Below are 21,193 nucleotides of genomic sequence, written 5' to 3' on the forward strand. Positions count from 1 at the left end.
TCCTGTTAAGCATTCAACATGTAAATAGTACTGTTGGACCATTGTCCTGTTAAGCATTCAACATGTAAATAGTACTGTTGGACCATTGTCCTGTTAAGCATTCAACATGTAAATAGTACTGTTGGACCATTGTCCTGTTAAGCATTCAACATGTAAATAGTACTGTTGGACCATTGTCCTGTTAAGCATTCAACATGTAAATAGTACTGTTGGACCATTGTCCTGTTAAGCATTCAACATGTAAATAGTACTGTTGGGTGTCAGGGAAAATGTTGTCAAAAATATAAATAGTAAAGTACTTAAGTACTTTACACCGCTGTGTGTGTGTGTGTGTGTGTGTGTGTGTGTGTGGTGTGTGTGTGTGTGTGTGTGTGTGTGTGTGTGTGTGTGTGTGTGCGTGCGTGCGTGCGTGCGTGCGTGCGTGCGTGCGTGCGTGCGTGCGTGCGTGCGTGCGTGCGTGCGTGTGTGGTGTGTGTGTGTGTGTGTGTGTGTGTGTGCGTGCGTGCGTGCGTGTGTGTGCCTGTGTGTCTGTTTGTGTGTGTGTGTCCGTACGTGTGTCTGTGTGTGCATGTGACACAGAAGGCACCAGTGAGAGGATCAGAGGGGATCATATAGTGCAGTTTACCTTCCTGTCTCCCTGCGTGTAACAGTGTGTACAGTCTGAGTGATGTCAGACCTGATCTCATCTCTGCACTGAGAGCATCAGACTGGTGAGTACAGTGTTACTACATGTATTTTTCACACTTATGATAAAGATGGATTTGTCAGACTGAGGATAATGTAGAAGCAAATTATTATCTAGAAAAACACAAAAGTTGATTCACTGTGCCAGTACTAAGAATAGTTTTGACATTGGACGAAAGGGATCCATAGCTATGGATGAGTAGTACCCAGAGCCATATGAACGTTTATCAATCATATATTCTCTTGTGGTACCCAATGGGGTTTGGAGAATTTACACAAGGACAAAAGGACACAGGGCCTTAATAATACAATGTTAGTGGAATCGTATGTGTTGCAGGGAGGTTTTAGAACGACAGCAAAAAACGGACTTGTGAAATACCTGCCGATATTTCGCAATATGATCCTGACGTAACTGTAAACGAGTGTATGGTCTTTCCACTCACATGACCAGCTGTAGGCTGCCTGAGATACAGTACATGTATATATTGTTTTCAGGTGCAGGGGCTTAGATAGTAGTATGCTTTGTGTCCCTACCGTAACTGCTGGAACCATATATTGGAAGATATAATGGATTATTGACAATAACGGTTTGAGTGTATGTAGGCTCTATCCAACAGAATTGACACATGCAGGTTATGTAGAATATACTGGAGCAAACCTTGCCTAGGTAGGCCTGTTACAATCCCCCCAAAAAAGGGCTTAACTCTTATTGGAGGTAGTGGTTTGCAGGTCTTGCCTACAGGCTGGAAGACCTGGGTTCGAGACCCGCGAGGGGCATTACATTGTTGCCGTCTGCAAAAGTTGCAACAATGGTGGGATGTTGCCTTGGGAGCCATCGGAGAGGGTCTTGGTATAGTGAAGCGTGGGGACACGTTCTCCCGAATGAAGGGGACTGTGTAACAGACCTTTTACGATCCCCCCCAAAAGGGAGCAGTGGTATGCTGGTCTGCATACGGGCTGGGAGACCCGCAAGGTGCGTTACACTGTCGCCATTTGCTACAATAGGGATTAAAACAATTCTCTTTAGGTACTTCCAGAGTTGTAATGAAATAACATGTTGAATACTGTCTTTTTCAGGCATGTTGATAGTATTGGGTGATGGCTGGCCAGATGCTATTTGGTGTAAATTGTAGGATTGCTATGAAGTCAGTGCTTGGTGTGAGTAAGTACACTAATGAGTGTGACTATTGTTTAGCCTACAGTGTATGCAGAGAAGTCAACTTGGTGTGTATCTATCTCTGATTAGGTCGTACTCTAGCCTAGGCCCGCTGGAACAATAACAAGTGTGTTTGCAATAGCAGCATGGGATCGCAGTAACATTTGCATTGGGTATGCCATATGTATTTGGTAAAACATGTATTTGTAGCAATAGTGTAGTAGCCTAGGTTGTTGTATAGTACTTTGATTCTGAATCTATATTGAGTCATTATTACCGCCGGTACCCGTTTAAGACTTTTATTGTGAAGCACTTAATTATTCCCAGAAGTTACCTGTGTGTGTCCAGAGGGAAAGAGAAGAGCTTTGATGTTGACGTAATTCCTACACGGCTGCGTTCTTGTGATCGGAGAACGAATAGAAGATAAAGTACTCTACCTGTTGTAGCCGTGATTTATTTCATTTTAAGACCCATAAATCCTCCGGAGGAGATTTAATATAATATACACGGTCAAGAAATTAAGTTTACAATTGCACTGGAGGTTGTAAAGTTCTATGTATTTGTAAGGTGTAATGTCGGCCCATGCATATATGTACAGCTCAGTATTGCTGAGGAGCGTTACAAGTTCTGTCTATTGATGAGGGCCGAGGCCAAGGAAACAACAGCAACTGTGGCAAGAGAGACATGATACATTAACGTCTTTGGATCATGTCCCACCTAAAGCTGTTTGAATTTTCTTTCTGGCAGTAGCACAGACTTTAGCTGCGGTCAAATAGGCATTGGATACGGTTCACCAGTAGGTCCCTCTTTACTTATCATTTGGGAAACAAGTAGCAGTGATGCATGTAGCACGGATAGCAGGGTTGAGGTCAATTCAATTTGAATTCAGTCACATAGAGAAGCGTTGAGTAAAATTGGAATTGGATTGGAATATCAGTTTACTTCCTGAATTGACTGAATTGAAATGGAATTGAGCCCAACCCTGAAGGGTAGTATTTTTCACTGTCCTTTGGAAAAGAATGGTTAGGCCTACTATGGACGGTCCGCAAACTCAATCACTAAAAAGGTTTATTTCAAATGTTAAGGAACATGAGGATGTGAACGAACACAACGTTACAGTCATGTGCCTGTCCAAGGTAATCACAATCTGTCACGGTCACAATCTTACATTTGTGTTTCAATCCAAATGGACGCCGGGAAAGGACAGTCCGTGAGATCAATACGATAGTTTCGAGATATACATTTATACGATTGTTTACTAAAACTGAAATGAAAACAGATCATTCATTGGGTGGGTATATCATTCATTTAAATGTCTATTGAACAACAGGACACATCCCAGTTTACGCTGATAACATTAAAAAGCAGCCAAAACGCTAATTATCCAGTTGCAATGCATACGCATTATCTACTACAGCTGAATATCTATAATAATGTCAGCCGATATTTAGTCAAGCTCAAAACACGTTAGTAGATTATATCTCTAACACTTTATTTAAAGGTTTGCTAAATAGCTAATAAACTATTACTTGGTTGTAGATCATGATATGTCACCAGTTCATGTATTTGTTAACATATATTTACAAATACCTGTAGTCATATACAGTATAGATCAAGAACAGAAAGTTCTGCACATCTATTTACTTCATGGTCAACTTACTGTGTAACAATGAAGATAAGAAATTTAGGCAGACCTTAAAATTCATTATTATACTGGATTTAGAATACTCAAATTGGTGCAGTCTTCAATCCAGACGCGTTTAGCCCCAGGGCTGCAAATCCCAGCAAATGTAATTGTGAAAATGTCAATCATATTCATAGTATACTCAAACAGAATGTACTTTTCATAAAGCACTATTTTTCAAATGGTGTACATTGTACTTGGATTTGCACATCACCCTGTGTAGTGAGTAAATGTACATTATTCTATGGATTTACAGTAGGACTTGATTGTGAATACATTCAACGCTATAGTATTCACCCCACATTTGAATCCAGCATGTAGCTTAATCAGAGCAGTATTTTATAAAGCAGTAAGACTGTCTTACTATGCACCATTCAGATATTCTGATATTATTCAGATATTCTGTTTAGAGTATTTTACTTGCATTTCATTGGTTTGGGTTACTTGTATCTTATTTTGGGCCTAAACTGTAGTGTTGTAAAGTCTATCACAGTAACACTAACCTATACTGGTTTCAGTCTGGTTTTAGTCATTGGAAACGTGCGCAGCTTAAGCTACTGGTGTAGTTTACTGTTACGACACGTATTGTATACTTGAGTACTGAAGAACACAACTGACAACTCTAGGCCTATTAAAGGAATTGATGGATGCCTATGAACGCAAAAGGAGAAAACCTATTCAAGTAAAATAAGACAGTCTTAACATGCATATTTTGTTGTCAACTACATCTGTATTTGGTCCTCTCTTCCAGGTGCATTAAAAAAATAGAGAACACCCATTCAGACTGAAGCAGGTGCTTCCTTTGGTTAGAGTCACCCTAGAAATATTGTCATGTTTCCAATACTGTGCAGGCGAGGGATAATTTTTCATAATGAGATACAAGGATTCCCTCGTTCAGACTTTCATAAACATGACTAATAGCTCTCTCTCTCTCTATCTATCTCTCTCTCTCTCTCTCTCTCTCTCTCTCTCTCTCTCTCTCTCAGTCTCCCTCTCTCTCTCTCTCTCTCTCTCTCCGTTGATACGTTTTCTCCATTCAAAGTAAGACTGAGATATTGTGTTTGACATTTGGTCCTCCCTCTTGTATTTCCACTTGGGTTGTCGTTTTTAATTCGAGCAGATATACGTCAGCTTATGACAAGGTTTTCATGGTGATTACTAAAGTACAATTGCACCTGATTCACAACAAGTGCTCAATGTGGTTTGCTCTCGGGTATGTTCAAATACAAACAATAAGATACGAATTGCCTTTATTTAAACACTTTACTGTAAATATACATTGAGTTGGAGTAAGTACATTGGAGTTCATACATTGAAGTACGCCGTTTTCATGCACATAAAATGAATCGTAACATTTTACAGCATGAAAACATCAAAGCGTGCAGACCTTTGGGATAGTAGAGAAAGACAGAGAGAGACAGGGGGAAACAGATCAACAGTGTAGGTACAGAAAGAGAAGATGGAGACGTTCTGGGCTAAGGAAGGCAGTTACACAACATATGGGTTTCAAAAGGCCTTGAACAAAGTTTACCTACATGAACTGTGTGTTGCAAACAAATGTCTTTTCACAATCCTTTCACAAAATGTCACATTTCTGTTATTCTTAGCCTCTCTTTCCACTGACATTTAACGGTTATTTCTTTAAACACAAGAAAAGAACAGAGTTAATCTATGATTCAAAGTGACAGAAAGCAAAGGGAACAGTACCAGGTACCTCCCCATCTGTCTTGGTCACAGCTCTCTTCATGTCTCAGTTCGACTGCCTTCCGTATCAAACAAGCAACCAGGAACTCCAGTGGCCGAATGGACCATCAAACACCTGATGAGTTAGAGAGGGAGAGAGAGAGAGAGAGAGAGAGAGAGAGAGAGAGAGAGAGAGAGAGAGAGAGAGAGAGAGAGAGAGAGAGAGAGAGAGAGAGTGAGAGTGAGAGTGAGAGAGACCCAATGTATAGGAAAGAGGGGGACATCATAAGAGGAATTAGGGATGTCTCGAAAAACCAATCACCCCCTCTTTTCTCCCTACCCCCCACACTATCTCTCATTCTCTTGTTCGGTAATGACTTTGTGTGGTGTGTGCACAACACCTTCAAATCGTTAGGTCTCTGACTAACGAGGGAGTCCTCACTTTCAGGTGTTTTCCACAGGAGATTCTTTGGTACATTTTTTATAATGCTTTCTCGTTCCCATGCTGCATCAGAAAACATGAATACAACAAACTACGTGTTTTGGAATCTGAGACAACGTGTGTATTTCTATGAGTCTATGCATAACATAGCTTACTGTATTTGAGCTTTGAACTGGTTTTGCAGTCTTTCCAATCTTTTGAGTGAGGATGATGGTGTCCTTGAACCAGTACATTTTCGACTGAGGTCACACGCCTAACTTCTTTATTGATGCGTAGAGCGTTAGTAAATCCGTTATACATGCAGCATTCTAAAGTCCTACCAAAAGGCCCAAGTAGGTGATCATTTAGAGACATGGTGTGTTGAACCCTTTTTTCAGTTAATCTCAGAAGAGACGGCGGCAGACAAAGAGAGCATGAAAGAATGCAAACCTCAGAGAGAGATGAGACGTGAGTGACATGTTTGTTTGGTGCTTGTTGTGGTTCTTGTCTCCAAACCACCTGAGCAGTGTTTCTCTAGTACAGGTAACTCTTCAGTTGAACAATGGCTTCAATGGCCGCAGAACATGAAGGCATTTGTAGTCTAACACACATATTTCATAGTGCTAGATAGAAAAGCTTTTTGTCCTTGCCCTTGTATTTCACTTAGAAGACAGTCTTGGCTGGTTAGACAGTTTTATTTTGCCATTTAGCAGACGCACTTATCCAGAGCGACTTACAGGAGCAATTAGGGTTAAGTGCTTTTGCTCAAGGGCACATCGACAGTTTTCACCTAGCAGTTTTCATCAGCGATTTGAATCAGTGACCTTTCAGTTACTGGCCTAAAACTCTTAATCGCTAGGCTACCTGCCGCCCATGTTCTCTTTCCCATAAAGACACAGTAAAGCCAACATACTATTGAAAATCAAAAACACCCGGATTGAACGTTGGATACTTTTTGTTGTTGACTTTTAGGCTTTACCAAGACAAGTCTTGAAATGCCTTGGCGTAGGCAAGTTACGCGAGCACATCTCAAGTTTATCTCTAGACTTCAGCTCTAAGACTTTCATATACAGTAACTTGTAATGCAGGTAGTTAGGGACATATAGATTAACAGGTGGTATATGGGGTTTTGGGGTTCTACTGTAGTTTTGAGTGCAGACATGATCCCACTCTCTGCAAAGCCATGTACTAAGGAGGGTATATACAGCATGGAGAGGCACATGTGAAGTGAACACAGGTGTTTCTTCACCCAAGACAACGGTTAGAACCTGCTAGGTTTTAAAGAAAAGTTATCAAATAGGGTATGCACTAGTTTCAAGGGACTTGCAATTGCTATGGGTTTTATATTGAACTTAGTAAAACGTGCAATCATAGTTGTAGAGTGAAACAGAAAAGTGCCATCAAGCTTCCATTCACTCTATTGCATTTAGTACATTTTTTCATCTTCATTGAGGTAACATTGATGAATGATTATGCATGACTCTTTGCAATTTTTCGTATTTGAAAGAACGTTTTTGTATTGGTTTGTCATACTTGATCATTTGTGTCAGAGTTATTTCAGTTATCTCAACTCTTTCTTGTCGAAATTGTGCACCACGAAATTTGCTTAGCAGTGAATTTTACATCGCTTAATACATGAATCGAACTTGACATCGATTTACTAGAATAGATCATTGTTATTCTCAATGTGGAATGAGGATCATACTGTAGGAGATTGTCCTCACACGGGGCACAAATTGTGTAAGGGATGCTCCTCACACGGGGCACCAATTGGATAAGGTGTGTTATGAATTACGAATATTTTAGTTATATACATGAGTTTAGAATAATTGTGAAGAGGATTGAAGTAATTGTGTTATCTTCTAAAAGTTGTGACTCCGGGTAGGAAATTGAATATCATTGAATACATTATTCAAGGTGTATGTCTGATTATGAGTAACAATTGCACAACTATATGGTCAATGTTAAATACGTAACATACTGGTACATTCGCATCAAATCTGTGGAAATATTTCAAGATGCAATCTACAATAGTTCCTGCTGTTCAATGGTCATTTAAATGAATTATATAGTCTACATTCAACTGCTCTTATTCATGTACCCAATCTTGTGATGTTACCGTGTTGCTTTTACCAACAAAAAAACAATCAACCAAGTCACATGAAATATGAATTCTTCTATAAATTATTAACTTGTTCATGTGTGGAAATGTAGGCTATAAATCTGTGCATGTGTTTGTAGGATAAAGATGACATTTCATAACCAAAAATGGTCTGATGGTGGTCATTAGAATAAGGATGGATTAAGCGCTTTCAAAATGGATCCTGCTAAATATGGTGTAATCTTTTTCAAGGGTTCAGTACCACAGATTCATTGGCCAGGTCCATTTGTCTTTCAGTGGTAAGCTTTATTGATTAAGCTTTTTTACAGCATTATTGTAATCTCTTAAATGTGATGCTTTGTTAAACTTTGTATATTTCAAAGGCCTACGAATCTGATTCAGGCCTATAATCGGTACACCTAGTTAACCTTTTACTGCACTGGGCTAAATCAGGGTCCCACAAAGTGTTTCTGGGTAGTCTTGAACAAATCTACTTTGAAACAAATGTATACACCTCACACACATGGTTATCGGCTTAAAAAATGAAGACACCTGAAATGTTTTCAATTTTGAGTTTGCATCACATTATTATGCTTTATATGCAACACAGAAGACTGAAATAAAAACAAAACCGTTTCTCATAGAAATAGCGGATTTTCGGCATAAAAAAGTATGTTTATTAATTATGAAATTAGAAAAAAATATGAATAACATAATTTGACTGCAGGAAAGGGCCAGATATATATATTGATGTCAGCTTTGGTAATTTTACTGACTCAATAAATATGTGCTGCAGGCACCCAGTTTCATGTTTAAACTGTTGTTTGACTATATATAATGAAACAAGAGATTGACGTATTTGTGATCTGATGCACTATTGTAAAGTGGCTGTTCCACCGGATGCCATAAGGTGAATGCACCAATTTGTAAGTCGCTCTGGATAAGAGCGTCTGCTAAATGACTTAAATGTAAATGTAAATGTAAATGTGTGTGTTTCTAGTTTGCTTGTTTCTCTCTGCCCGATTTATGTTCCGTCTAACCTGTGACTGAGTAAAACATTTGTAATTTTATGGCCCGAGCGAAGCAATATAAGGTGAATAACGACTGGCAGAAGACTCTTGTTGACATGTGGGTTAGAATAATATTGATGATGATGATAACAACAATGAATATAATAATAACGGTGCAAATAATAACTATTACGTAACATATTCTGTTATTACCGGCGGTTACTGTGCTAACATGCTAGCGAAACATTTTGCCAAGATAATCCACCCTTTCTTCAGCCAATTAAAAAGTCACTGCTTTGGCCTTAACGCATTTGACCAATAACTGTACATTTCCCGGTTTCTTTTAGACCAATCAGTAGTGAGGGAGGTGCAACGGGGTTTAAAAGCAAAATTGTCTCTCTGAAAATCAACATTTCCGCCTGGCTCTTGATCATTGGCGAGGGACTCTCAACGCTATCCACCGAACGTAAGTATAGAAAGGGATGTTAACTAAGATGCTAGATGTAATATAGTATAATAGCACTCCATGATCATTGATTTGTGGTAAACAATGTGAAAGTATTGATGTAGTAACTCTATTTATCATTGTTATGACTGCTCGTAGTCGACCATCGAGTGTCTAAATCAGACAATTATCTTTACAGAGAAAACATATGTGGGTTTACTTTGCATTAACGAATGCAGAATCTTTGTAATCATTTATTTCCCCTTCATAAAATGTTACATTCTGTCCTGGAGCGTAAGCCGCTTTGCTTTCACAGTAAAGTAAAAACCTGTTTACTTAACCTTAAACTAGAATAAGAGAGGTAACAAGTGCGTTTCAGATAAACGTTGAAATGGCGGTCAACCCAATTTATTTGTCCGCTGATGTATTTATGGTTTCATTGCCATTGTACTTTACAACATTTCGCAGACATTTCATGATGACTTTTTCATGTACTGTATAGGCCCTCTCTGAACTGATGCCCTCAAACCAGAGACACTCCTCTTTGCGCTAGGCCTATCTGGTCCCATTGAAATTCAATCCCCTGGCTTACATTTGTGACATGGCTAATACACACCTTACATACAAGTCATAAAGGTTCAACAATTATACTCATATTACTTATACTGATAAGGTCTAAAGGGAACAATGATTTAGTCCAATTTTATATTCCATCATATGTTTTATACTGCGTACAATTCAATTGCAGGCATCAGACTTCCACTACCTTAAAATGGGAGACAATTCTGTAAGATTATTCCTTCACCTTTTTACAGACAGATCCAGTCCTCCCTCCCCCCTCCTCTCTCTGTTTTCTGTTTAACCTCCGCCCTGACCACAGACACGATCATCTGCTTTTCTGGGTTAACTGTTCAGGTGCGATCTCTCTCTCTGTCTCTCTCTTCCTCTCTCTCTATCACTTGTCCTCTCTCTCTCTCTCTCTCTCTCTCTCTCTCTCTCTCTCTCACTGTCTTGCTGTCCTCTGTCTTGCTCCCTCTGTCGCTTCTATGTAGCGTTATGCTTCCTCTTCCTCCAGCACCTCACAGCTTCTCTCCTTTTGGTTCTCTCATATCTCACTGCCGTTACCAACCTCGACAGACAGATAAGTCTTACAAAGTTTAGAGGTGAGGAATGGCCTATACAAATACTTCAAAATATTTCTCAAAACATATTTTATCTCATCATAAAATGTATTGTTATGTACCACAACAATTAACATAGGTCTAACAGCTGACCTAAATTAAATAATATTTTACTTACACAAACTACGGCCTGATATCTCTACCTAACTTTGATCTTAAAACATATAAAGTCATTTTTATAAAGAGAAAGGCAGGTAGGTAGGTAGCCTAGTTGCGGTGGCAGGTAGCCTAGTGGTTAGAGTGTTGGGCCAGTAACTGAAAAATTGCTGTTTCGAATCCCTGAGCTGACAAGGTAAAAATCTGTTGTTCTGCCCCTGAACAAGGCAGTAAACCCACTGTTAGGCTGTCATTGTAAATAAGAATTTCTTCTTAACTGACGTGCCTAGTTAAATAAAAAAAAATTGAAAGGTAGACAGGAGATGAAGTTGAATGGTGAGGTTGTCATGAAAAGAGATAGGAACGACGAATGCAAAGATGAGTTTTGACGTCTTGATGAAGGCCGAAGCGCCTCCAAGCTTTTAAGAATCTGTTTATGGCATTTTCATATTATGGCTAATAAATAAAAAAGGAAAAATCCAGCACACTGCTAATAAAAAAAAATCGAAACGTTCTCAATAAACCTTCATCTGGGTCCATAACGACTGGATATATATATTTGCACCTGCTAATAATTATTTAGGTGCTTATTAGTGCATTCGGAAAATATTCACTTTTTCCAAATGTTGTTACATTACAGCCTTATTCTAAAATTGATTAAATTAATTTTCCCTCATCAATCTACACACAATACTCCATAACGACAAAGCGAAAACAGGTTTTTAGAACATTTTGCAAATGTATAAAAATACTTATTTACATAAATATTCAGACCCTTTCCTATGAGAATTGAAATTGAGCTCAGGTGCATCCTGTTTCCATTGATCATCCTTGAGATGTTTCTACAACTTGATGGAGTCCACCTGTAGTAAATTCAATTGATTGGACATGATTTGGAAAGGCACACACCTGTCTATATAAGGTCCCACATTCGACAGTGAGGTCAAGGGAATTGTCCGTAGAGCTCCAAGACAGGATTGTGTCGAGGCACAGATCTGGGGAAGGGTAGCAAAAATGTTCTGCAGCATTCAAAGTCCCCAAGAACACAGGGCCTCCATCATTCATTAAATGGAAGAAGTTTGGAACCACCAAGACTCTTCCTAGAGCTTTTCAGCAGCAGGGACTGGGAGACTAGTCAGGATCGAGGGAAAGATGAACAGAGCAAAGTACAGAGAGATCCTTGATGAAAACCTGCTCCAGAGCACTCAGGACCTCAGACCAGGGCGAAGTTTCACCTTTCAACAGGACAACAACCCTAAGCACACAGCCAAGACAATGCAGGAGTGGCTTCAGTCTCTGAATGTCCTTGAGTGGCCAAGCCAGAGCCCAGACTTGAACCCGATTGAACATCTCTGGAGAGACCTGAAAAGAGCTGTGCAGCGACACTCCCCATCCAATCTTTCAGAGCTTGAGAGGATCTGCAGAGAGGAACAGGAGAAACTCCCCAATTACAGGTGTGCCAAACTTGTATCGTCATACCTAAGAAGACTCGAGGCTGCAATTGCTGTCAAAGGTGCTTCAACAAAGTACTGAGTAAAGGGTCTGAATACTTATGTAAATGTGATATTTCAGTTTATTTATTTATTTATTGCAAAAATGCCTAAAAACCTGTGTTTGCTTTCTCATTATGGGGTGTTAAAATAAGGCTGTAATGTAACAAAATGTGGAAAATGTCGAGGGAGCTGAATACCTTCCGAATGCACATTAGTCCTATTTCAAAGTTGTTTTCTTTGCATATCGCAACTTCCCCTGAGACACCCTTGGATAGTGGGGTCACAGCCAGGGTATGCAATTATCAACAGCCACCCTGGAGCAAATAGAGTTAAGTGCCTTGCTCAAAGACAGATTTTTCACATTGTAGGCTCAGGGATTTGATCTAGCAATCTTTCAGTTATTTGCCCAACGCTCTTATCGCTAGGCTACCTGCTGCCCATATAATAGCCCTTACCCTGGTAGCAAGTTCATTTTCTAACACACTATAAAGAGTACCTTGATCCTTGACTTTTATTTTACCAAGAGAGCAATCTACTACTAGTATATTGTTGTATAGTACCCCCCGGGTAGACAACCTGACTTCTAAACGATAACGTTGGATAACATGCCAGCTCACTGCAGCTCACACTAACTCGTCTCCCGAGTGGCGCAGTGGTCTAAGACTGCATCTCAGGGAAAGAAGCATCACTGCGGTACTTGGTTCAAATCATGGCTGCATCACATCTGGCTGTGATTGGGAGTCCCATAGGGCAGTGTGCAATTGGCCCAGCGTCGTATGGGGGTAGTCCATCATTGTAAAAAACATTTGTTAAATAATGATACATGTGGATTTTAAAGTTAAATAAAAAAGGACTATGTTTTATTCATGCACTTATTCATAGTTTGGTGGAGTAATTCTACAATGTTAAATTCAATAGACCATAATCATCCCCTAAGGGAATATTGTTTGCAGCCTAGTTGACAGAACACACTAAAGTTTTACAATCCTGATTATATTACATTCTTTGAATTGCTTCCGATAACTCCATGCTACCTTTAAGTGCACATCCCTGTCATGACAGCCCGAAGCTGTTACATTGATCAGGAGCTGACTGTACTCCTTTCACACACAGGTTAAATGATTGAGAATTGTCTTAAGATGAAAAGAGATTAAAAGGTGCAGAACGCTTCAGACAAAAATTCTGAAAGTACCCACAACACACCTAACAACTATCACACACACACACACACACACGCGCATGCATGCACACACAACACACAAAACAGAATAAAAAAACTACCATAGACCACACTCCCGGTGTTCGACTGCCATTGTGGTCTTTTTTTTCTTCCATCAAGCGTGGAGAAATCCGCCTTTCGTGGAATAGAGGAGGAAGGGAGGGGGTGTGTGAGTGAGTGAGAGGGGAGGAGGTGAGGATAGGGATACAAATCTACACCTCGTGAAATCAGGGCCCACCACAGCCTCAGGCACTCGCCCCCTCTCTCTCCTCCCCCATCCCTCTCTCAACCAAGGCCCACCACAAAGCTACTGCTTCTCTCCCTCCACCTTTCTTCGTTCTTCCTCTTCTTTTTGTCTGTCGCTCAACTTCTCTAAATCAGAGACCACCACAAACCCCTTCCTTTCTCTCTTTTTTTTACTCTGATAATGATGTATTGCGCAACCAGAATCACTCTCATGGGAATGGGAAGTAAATGAAATCAATTTAATGTGAATCAGTGAATTTATCGAAATACATGTGTTTTAAATGGGTAAAAGATGGCATTTACAGTACATGACAAAAGGGAGGAACAGAAATTGGGTCTCTTCAGTTAAAGTTTTTGCTGCCTTTATTGAACATAACATCAAAATACAGGGATACTGTTGGACAGTGGTTCCCAAACGTTTTATAGTCCCGTACCCCTTCAAACATTCAAACCTCCATCTGCATACCCCCTCTAGCACCAGGGTCAGCGCACTCTCAAATATAATTTTTTTTGCCATCTTTGTAAGCCTGCCACACACACACTATACGATACCTTTATTAAACATAAGAATGAGTGTGAGTTTTTGTCACGTGGGAAGTGACAAAGAGCTCTTATAGGACCAGGGCACAAATAATAATATAATAATAATCAATCATTTTGCTCTTTATTTAGCCATCTTACATATAAAACCTTATTTGTTCATCGTAAACTGTGAATAATTCACCACAGGTTAATGAGAAGGGTGTGCTTGAAAGGATGCACATAACTCTGCAATGTTGTATTGGAGAGAGTCTCAGTCTTAAATCATTTTCCACACACAGGTCTGTGCCTGTATTTAGTTGTCATGCTAGTGAGGGCTGAGAATCCACTCTCACATAGGTACATGGTTGCAAAGAGCATCAGTGTCTTAGCAACTTGATTTCCCAAGGCAGGATACTCTGAGCGCAGCCCAGTCCAGAAATTCTGATTGAATTCAATTTTCACAGAACCGCTTGTTGCAATTTTGATGAGGCTCTCTTGCTGAGATATCGGTAAGTGGACTGGAGGCAGGGCATGAAAGGGATAACGAATCCAGTTGTTTGTGTCATCCATCCAGTACCTGAGTAATTACGCACCCAACTCACTCAGGTGCTTCGCTTTATCACATTTGACATTGTCCGTAAGCTTGAGTTCATTTGCACACAAACAATCGTACAATGATGGAAAGACCTGTGTGTTGTCCTTGTTAATGCAGACAGAGAAGAGCTCCAACTTCTTAATCATAGCCTCAATTTTGTCCCGCATTGAATATAGTTGCGGAGAGTCCCTGTAATCCTAGATTCAGATCATTCAGGCGAGAAAAAACATCACCCAGATAGGCCAGTTGTGTGAGAAACTCGTCATCATGCAAGAAGTTCAGACAAGTGAAAATTATGGTCAGTAAAGAAAACTTTAAGCTCGTCTCTAAATTCAAAAAAACGTGTCAATACTTTGTGTCAATACTTACGTGTCAATACTTACTTTTTAAAAATACAGGAGAGTTCAGGGGCCGTGCTTTAACAAAGTTAACCATTTTCACTGTAGTGTCCAAAACGTCTTTCAATCTGTCAGGCATTCCCTTGGCAGGAAGAGCCTCTTGGTGGATGCTGCAGTGTACCCAAGTAACTTCAGGAGCAACTGCTTGCACACGCGTTACCACTCCACTATGTCTCCCTGTCATGACTTTTGCGCCATCAGTACAGATACCAACACATCTTGACCACCAAAGTCCATTTGATGTCACAAAGCTGTCCAGTACTTTCCAAATATCCTCTCCTGTTGTCCTTGTTTCCAGTGGTTTGCAGAAGAGAATGTCTTCCTTAATTGAACCTCCATAAACGTAACAGACATATACCAGGACCTGTGCCAGGCCCGCCACGTCTGTTGACTCATCCAGCTGTAATGCATAGAATTCACTGGCTTGTATCCAAAGCAGTAATTGTTTCAAAACATCTCCTGCCATCTCTCTGATGCGTCGTGAAACGGTGTTGTTTGATGAAGGCATTGTCTGCATAGTTTTTTTTTGCATTTTACCCCAGCATTGTCACGGCCATATCTGCGGCAGCAGGAAGAATTAAGTCCTCAACAATAGTATGGGGCTTGCCTGTCCTAGCCACTTGGTAGGACAGGCAAGGGCTTCTAGACCCTTCTTATTAATGGTATCTGTTGATTTTATACGTCTTACTACTTGAACATTTTCAAATTGGCATGTGTAATGAAGTGCGCTGAGAGTCGGGAAACAAGTTCAGGTAGTGCGTGTTTTAATAAATAAACACAACATTAAACAAACCAAGACCAACACACAGACTTAACACTGGAACAGAAACAATAACACCTGGGGAAGAGCTGACTGTGGGCTGCTTGGTTTGATTGCACAGCTTGAACACACTGAGTGAGGTATGTGACATTGTCACAGAGGGTATAGGCCAGGATATCCAAAGCCAGAACTCTCACTTAGCACACTATTACTCCTACAACCTTTTCTGATTGTACTGCTGTAAATTAGAATACTACCAGGTGTATCATTTTTACTGTACTATGCTGAAGATATTTTAACAAACTGGTCAAACAAACAAACTTGGCTGCTTCTCTTGTATCAATAATTGGCCTATTTGACAGAACGAAATAGGCTATTTAGAATGAGCTTTGATTATAAATTGCGTCAAAATCCCCGACACATGCCTATTGCTAATTTGGAGACTAGTGTCGATTGCAATTACACAATAAAGCAATTGTACAGGAGAGGGCGAGTGTTTTTACTTGTTTAGCCACGGCTGTGCTGCGGTCGTAGCAGTTACAAAATGATGCGAGGCAAAACATTTTCTAATGCATTTTTTGACTAATGCCATGACAAAACATGGCAAAAAATCGTGTCAATTCATATTTATATTAGTAATGCATAACAATGTTACTTTGTGAAAACACATGTCAAAACATATAGGCTACTTTTTGCAGGTACACGCGCATATGTACAGTAGCCACAGTAGTTGAACTGGATGACACGGTAGAAAAGAGTAGCTAGCTCTCGTGGAACATACTGTAGAGTGATTTTAAAAGAATTATAATATAAATGGTTATGTGAAAATGTTATTGTATTATATGAAAAGGTTAACGTGACAATTTGTAATTGACAACTGCCCAATTAACGTTATGCCCCTTTCCGTCTACTAGGGCCACTGTCTACAGGAGGATATAAAAAGTATAGCTATATGTTATTGTTTTATCTGTTGTATTCCAAGAAGAAGCGGTACTACTTGATGTGAACTGTTGATTTGTTTCCACAGTATTTGATCTTGGGTGACAGGAAATACATGACTATAGCAATGCGTCTTATTCAGCTTTTGCTGCTCTTTGTTTTCAGGAGAAATTACAAAATGAAGTATGTTTCTGGATTCCTTTCAATCATTATTGCATTGTTCATCACTTCAACAGGTAAGAGAGTATGTTCTGAATTTGAGTCATACTCTATGTTCTATTATATAGCAAAAGATACATTTCTGTAAAGGTAACTTGCTATTGGACGTACAGTATATATATATATATATATATATATATATATATATATTTATATATATATATATCTTGTCTTCTGTGTTCTCCCTCAGGGGCTGAAGATGTGATGGTGTATGGTCAGGTGGGAGGGACGGTCACTCTACCCAGATCGAGGTGGGGTTCAGAAAGGGTGTTGGTACAATGGTACCTTGGGATGGACACAAAACCTTTGATATCCCGCAACGCCCATGGTCGAGAGACGACAGGTGAGTGTGAGATTAGTGCTAGAGGGTATCCATCTTTAATCGAGTGTGACCTTTTTGAGCCGTAAACATATTGAGCAAAACAGTGTTTGGTAGTTGACAGGTGCCTACTACTGTTGTTCTCTTGAGCACTTAACCCTTGACCTGCTCAGGGTTACTGCTCTGCCTCTGCAGGTGGCCCTGTGCTGCTTCTACATTCACATATGTTTGTGTGGTGTCCAGGTGGTTTGGGAATAGCATAAGACAGAAAGAAGACACATTTCTCATTCACACTACTACTACTACTACTACTACTATTAATCACTTGATTATTGATATGCAGATCTACTGTGGAAAGACAGGCTGTCTCTGTCCAAGACGGACTTCTCCCTGATCATCAACAACATCAGACTGGAGGACTTCAAATCCTTCAGATGTGAACTGAAGGATTTCAGGCCAACACCAATTACCTCAGTCACCACATTCAGACTGTCCCATGGTAAGTGCAGAGTGAAAGAGAGAGGATTTCTGTCTCGTGTCAGTGTTATGAGAAAGATGAGGAAGGAAATGGGACATTGGGTTCTGTCACCATCATGTGGGGGAAACAAGTACTGCACACACATGGATACAAATGTACCTTTGTATACACCCCCACCTCTCTCTCTCGCTTTCCTTCTCTCTATTTCTCTCCCGCTCTCTCTCCATCTCTCCTCTCTCAGTGAGTGTACAGCCAGTCTCTCCCCTGTTGGCTGGGAAGAATCTTAATCTGAAGTGTGACATAGAGGAAATATTTGAGGGGACACAGAGAAGATGGCTTAGTCCCCAGAAACAGGACCTGAGCAAGGACACGCGTGTCCAGATCAGAAATGACAGCAGCCTGACAGTAATGAAGGTCACTGGCCAAGACCATGGAGAGTGGACCTGTGTGGTGACATACCAGGGCAGGGAAGCCTATGCCAACACCCATGTTACTGTAATAGGTAAGTGTTGAGTTAGATAAAATAGTTTATAGTCTTCTAGATTAAATAATTTCCCCTCAAGAGGTAAAATGTCTTCAGACTGAGGTTAAACTGTCCCTTTCCTATCAATTCAATTCAATTCAATTGACTTTATTGACATTATTAGTTACATTGTCAAAGTATACATATCGAAAAATCAAAATCAAATATATATTTATATATATACAAAATATATATATATATATTTATATATAAATAAATGGTGGGACCAACAGCAATAATAATAGTAGTAGTAGACATGGGATTACCATTAACAACAACTACAACAACAATATTAACCTATCTCTGTCTCTCATTTTCTCTCCTCTCTCTCTCTTGCTCTCTCTCACTCTCTCTCTCTTCCCTTCTCAGACCTCTCCCCCGCTCATCCACAGCCTATCTACACCTCTGTCTCCTCCCTCTCTCTTCTCCATCTGCCATGTTTCTTTTCCGTTCCTCCTCCTCTATCCTGGTCAGACAGCCAGGAAAAGAGCATCCAGGGAGGCCGCTGGACCTTTACCCCAAGCCCAGCGGCAGGCTCCCTCACTGGGGTTGTCCAGACCCTCGCCAACCTCTCCCTGGGGCCTCCATTAGCCTGGGTGGTCAATCAGAAGAGAGGGCTGGATGTCTCAGCCCTGCAGAGAAAAAATCTAAACCTCTCCCTGTCAAAGAAAGGGGTGACGGAGGGTGACAGGGGCGAGTACACCTGCGCTGTGGAATTCCAGAGGGACGACACCCTGAAGAGAAGTACGTGTGTGGAGGTGCTACAGGGTAAGTCAAGCTTTGTGGCAGTCCTGAAAAAATGTCCTTCCCCTTCCTTCCTACCTTCTTTACTTCCTAACTTGGTTGCTACCTTCCTTCCTCCCTCCTTTAATTCTCCCCTTGCTTATTTACCCCTTCTTTCTGCCTACAAAGTGAGGAGTGACAGATCACTTTGATTTGTCAGCTCTCAATTGTTCAATCAGTACCTCCCGCCATCTCTCTAACCGTCCCTTTTTCCCTCTCTATTCCTCTTTCTCCTTTCATTGACATTCAAACCCGTCAGACCAGCGTCATGGCAATGCTATTCCCCCTTTCTATGCTTCTGTTTATTACACCCAGACAGTTTTCTCATCTCCTTCTGTCGATCATTGGGAACAGTCTGTCCCCGGAGTATTGTGTCCTGTGTCTAATTCAGTGGATAGTACACTTGTCTGGTTCCATTTGTTTTAATAGGGTATTGTCACACTGGTAACAAGGATTTGGGAGACAGGCGCAGGAATGCGTAATAGTTTTTTTTATTACGCCCCAAATTACAGCGTGGCATGTAAAGGCACAGGGGGACGAAGACCAAACAAACACGTAACAAAACACAGGGTTGAAACCCAAACAAAAGAGCGAGGAGTACCTCGAATAAATACACGCGCACAATGATTAACACACGGGACGAGACCCGTAATCATCTGGCAATCCACAAGGGCACGAAAGCCAAAACACACAGCACAGGTACTCACAAGCACCAACGGACATTGTAACAATAATCGACAGACAATGGAAACCAAAGGGCACACTTATACAAGTACTAATCAGTGGGAATAGGGGTGTTACGCACGCCTCTGAGAAGAGGGAACGCAACTCCCTGCTATAACTCAACTCTCTGAAGTGCAAGAGGTATGGACTGTAGGTGCGAGCAAGGATGTCACAAAAGCAGATTTGACCGTTTACTTGGATTTATTTTCTTACACGGTAATATGGGGAAAAGGGGCTGGACGGAACCAAAGCAAAGAAAGTAAATATCAAAGTTCCCCCTCTCCTATCTAACCTGCCTACCCACTTAACTTACCTAACTTAGCACCGTCTGGTGCCCTAACCAAAATACAGGGGGTGGTCCGCCCAGGTCTTACCTAGTGTGCCTAGACAGTAAATATACTACGGGTATATGTATGCCCGCGGGCCTCTTGCCTAAGCACTCACAAAGTGCCTTCTCCTTCCCCCCTGGGAACAAATGAAACAGAGTAATTATTAATGATTTCACAAACACTCACAAACACAGGACATAGAAAAACTGCTACCAACAACAACAGTACATACCACACTTTCTGATACACAACCCACACTATATCACAATCTAATTTTTCTCTCTCAATCTCCAAATCTCTACTCCAAATCTCTACTCCAAATCTCTACTCCAAATCTCTACTCCAAATCTCTACTCCAAATCTCTACTCCAAATCTCTACTCCAAATCTCTACTCCAAATCTCTACTCCTCTCAATCTCCACTCTCTTGGGCAGAACACTGGCTTTTATCTTCAGGTGGAAATGGTGATTAGAGTCAGCTGCTTCTTGACGAGGGGGCGGGGTCAGCTCCAATCACCAATTAGCCTGGGGTTGACCAATCAGCTGGTTGGGGAGTACTTCAGGAAGCCATCTCCTGAAACACACACTCAAATACAAAACAGAACACAGAAACTGGGGAACGTAACACGCCCACCACAAAAATTGCAAACATAGTTTGTAATAACAAAAACCAACGCTTCCCCAGTTCGTAGACCCGTGATAGAGCGTCAGCAACCACATTCGCTGAGCCCTTCACATAGGCTATCTGTACATTATATCCTTGTACAATCAGAGCCCACCGCATAAGGCGGCGGTTCTGATTGTACATTTGCTTTAAGAACACTAAAGGATTATGGTCCGTGAAGACCATTACAGGAAAGGCACTGGATCCCACATATACCTCAAAGAACTGTAAGGCTAGCAATAAAGCTAGCGTCTCTTGTTCAATTGTGGAGTACCTTGACTGACACGAGTTGAACTTACGGGAGAAGAAACTGACGGGCCGATCCACTCCGTCTTCATCTTCCTGTAAGAGAACCGCACCCACCCCCACTATACTAGCGTCAACCTCCAACTTAAAAGGTTTGTCAAAGTTGGGGGCGGCAAGCACTGGGGCACTACAAAGTAGCGCTTTAGCGGACTCAAACGCATGGTTACAGTCCTTGGACCACCTAAATGGTACCTTGGGACTAAGCAGAGATGAAAGG

At 40.8% G+C, this 21,193-nt stretch overlaps 1 protein-coding gene across 1 annotated transcript in view; it reads left to right on the plus strand.

The window, feature by feature from the left end:
- The first annotated feature begins 634 nt into the window (after window positions 1-634).
- Window positions 635-21,193, plus strand: part of LOC129837599 (uncharacterized) — a 32,106-nt gene continuing 11,547 nt past the window's right edge. The window contains exons 1-6 of the mRNA XM_055903897.1: window positions 635-710; window positions 16,799-16,869; window positions 17,043-17,195; window positions 17,515-17,670; window positions 17,891-18,151; window positions 18,542-18,940. Of these exons, the coding sequence (XP_055759872.1) occupies window positions 16,812-16,869; window positions 17,043-17,195; window positions 17,515-17,670; window positions 17,891-18,151; window positions 18,542-18,940 (1,027 nt within the window). The 5' untranslated portion in view covers window positions 635-710; window positions 16,799-16,811. The remainder of the gene's footprint in view (window positions 711-16,798; window positions 16,870-17,042; window positions 17,196-17,514; window positions 17,671-17,890; window positions 18,152-18,541; window positions 18,941-21,193) is intronic.

This window comes from Salvelinus fontinalis, chromosome 38, assembly GCF_029448725.1.
Source record: "Salvelinus fontinalis isolate EN_2023a chromosome 38, ASM2944872v1, whole genome shotgun sequence".
Lineage (NCBI taxonomy): Eukaryota > Metazoa > Chordata > Actinopteri > Salmoniformes > Salmonidae > Salvelinus > Salvelinus fontinalis.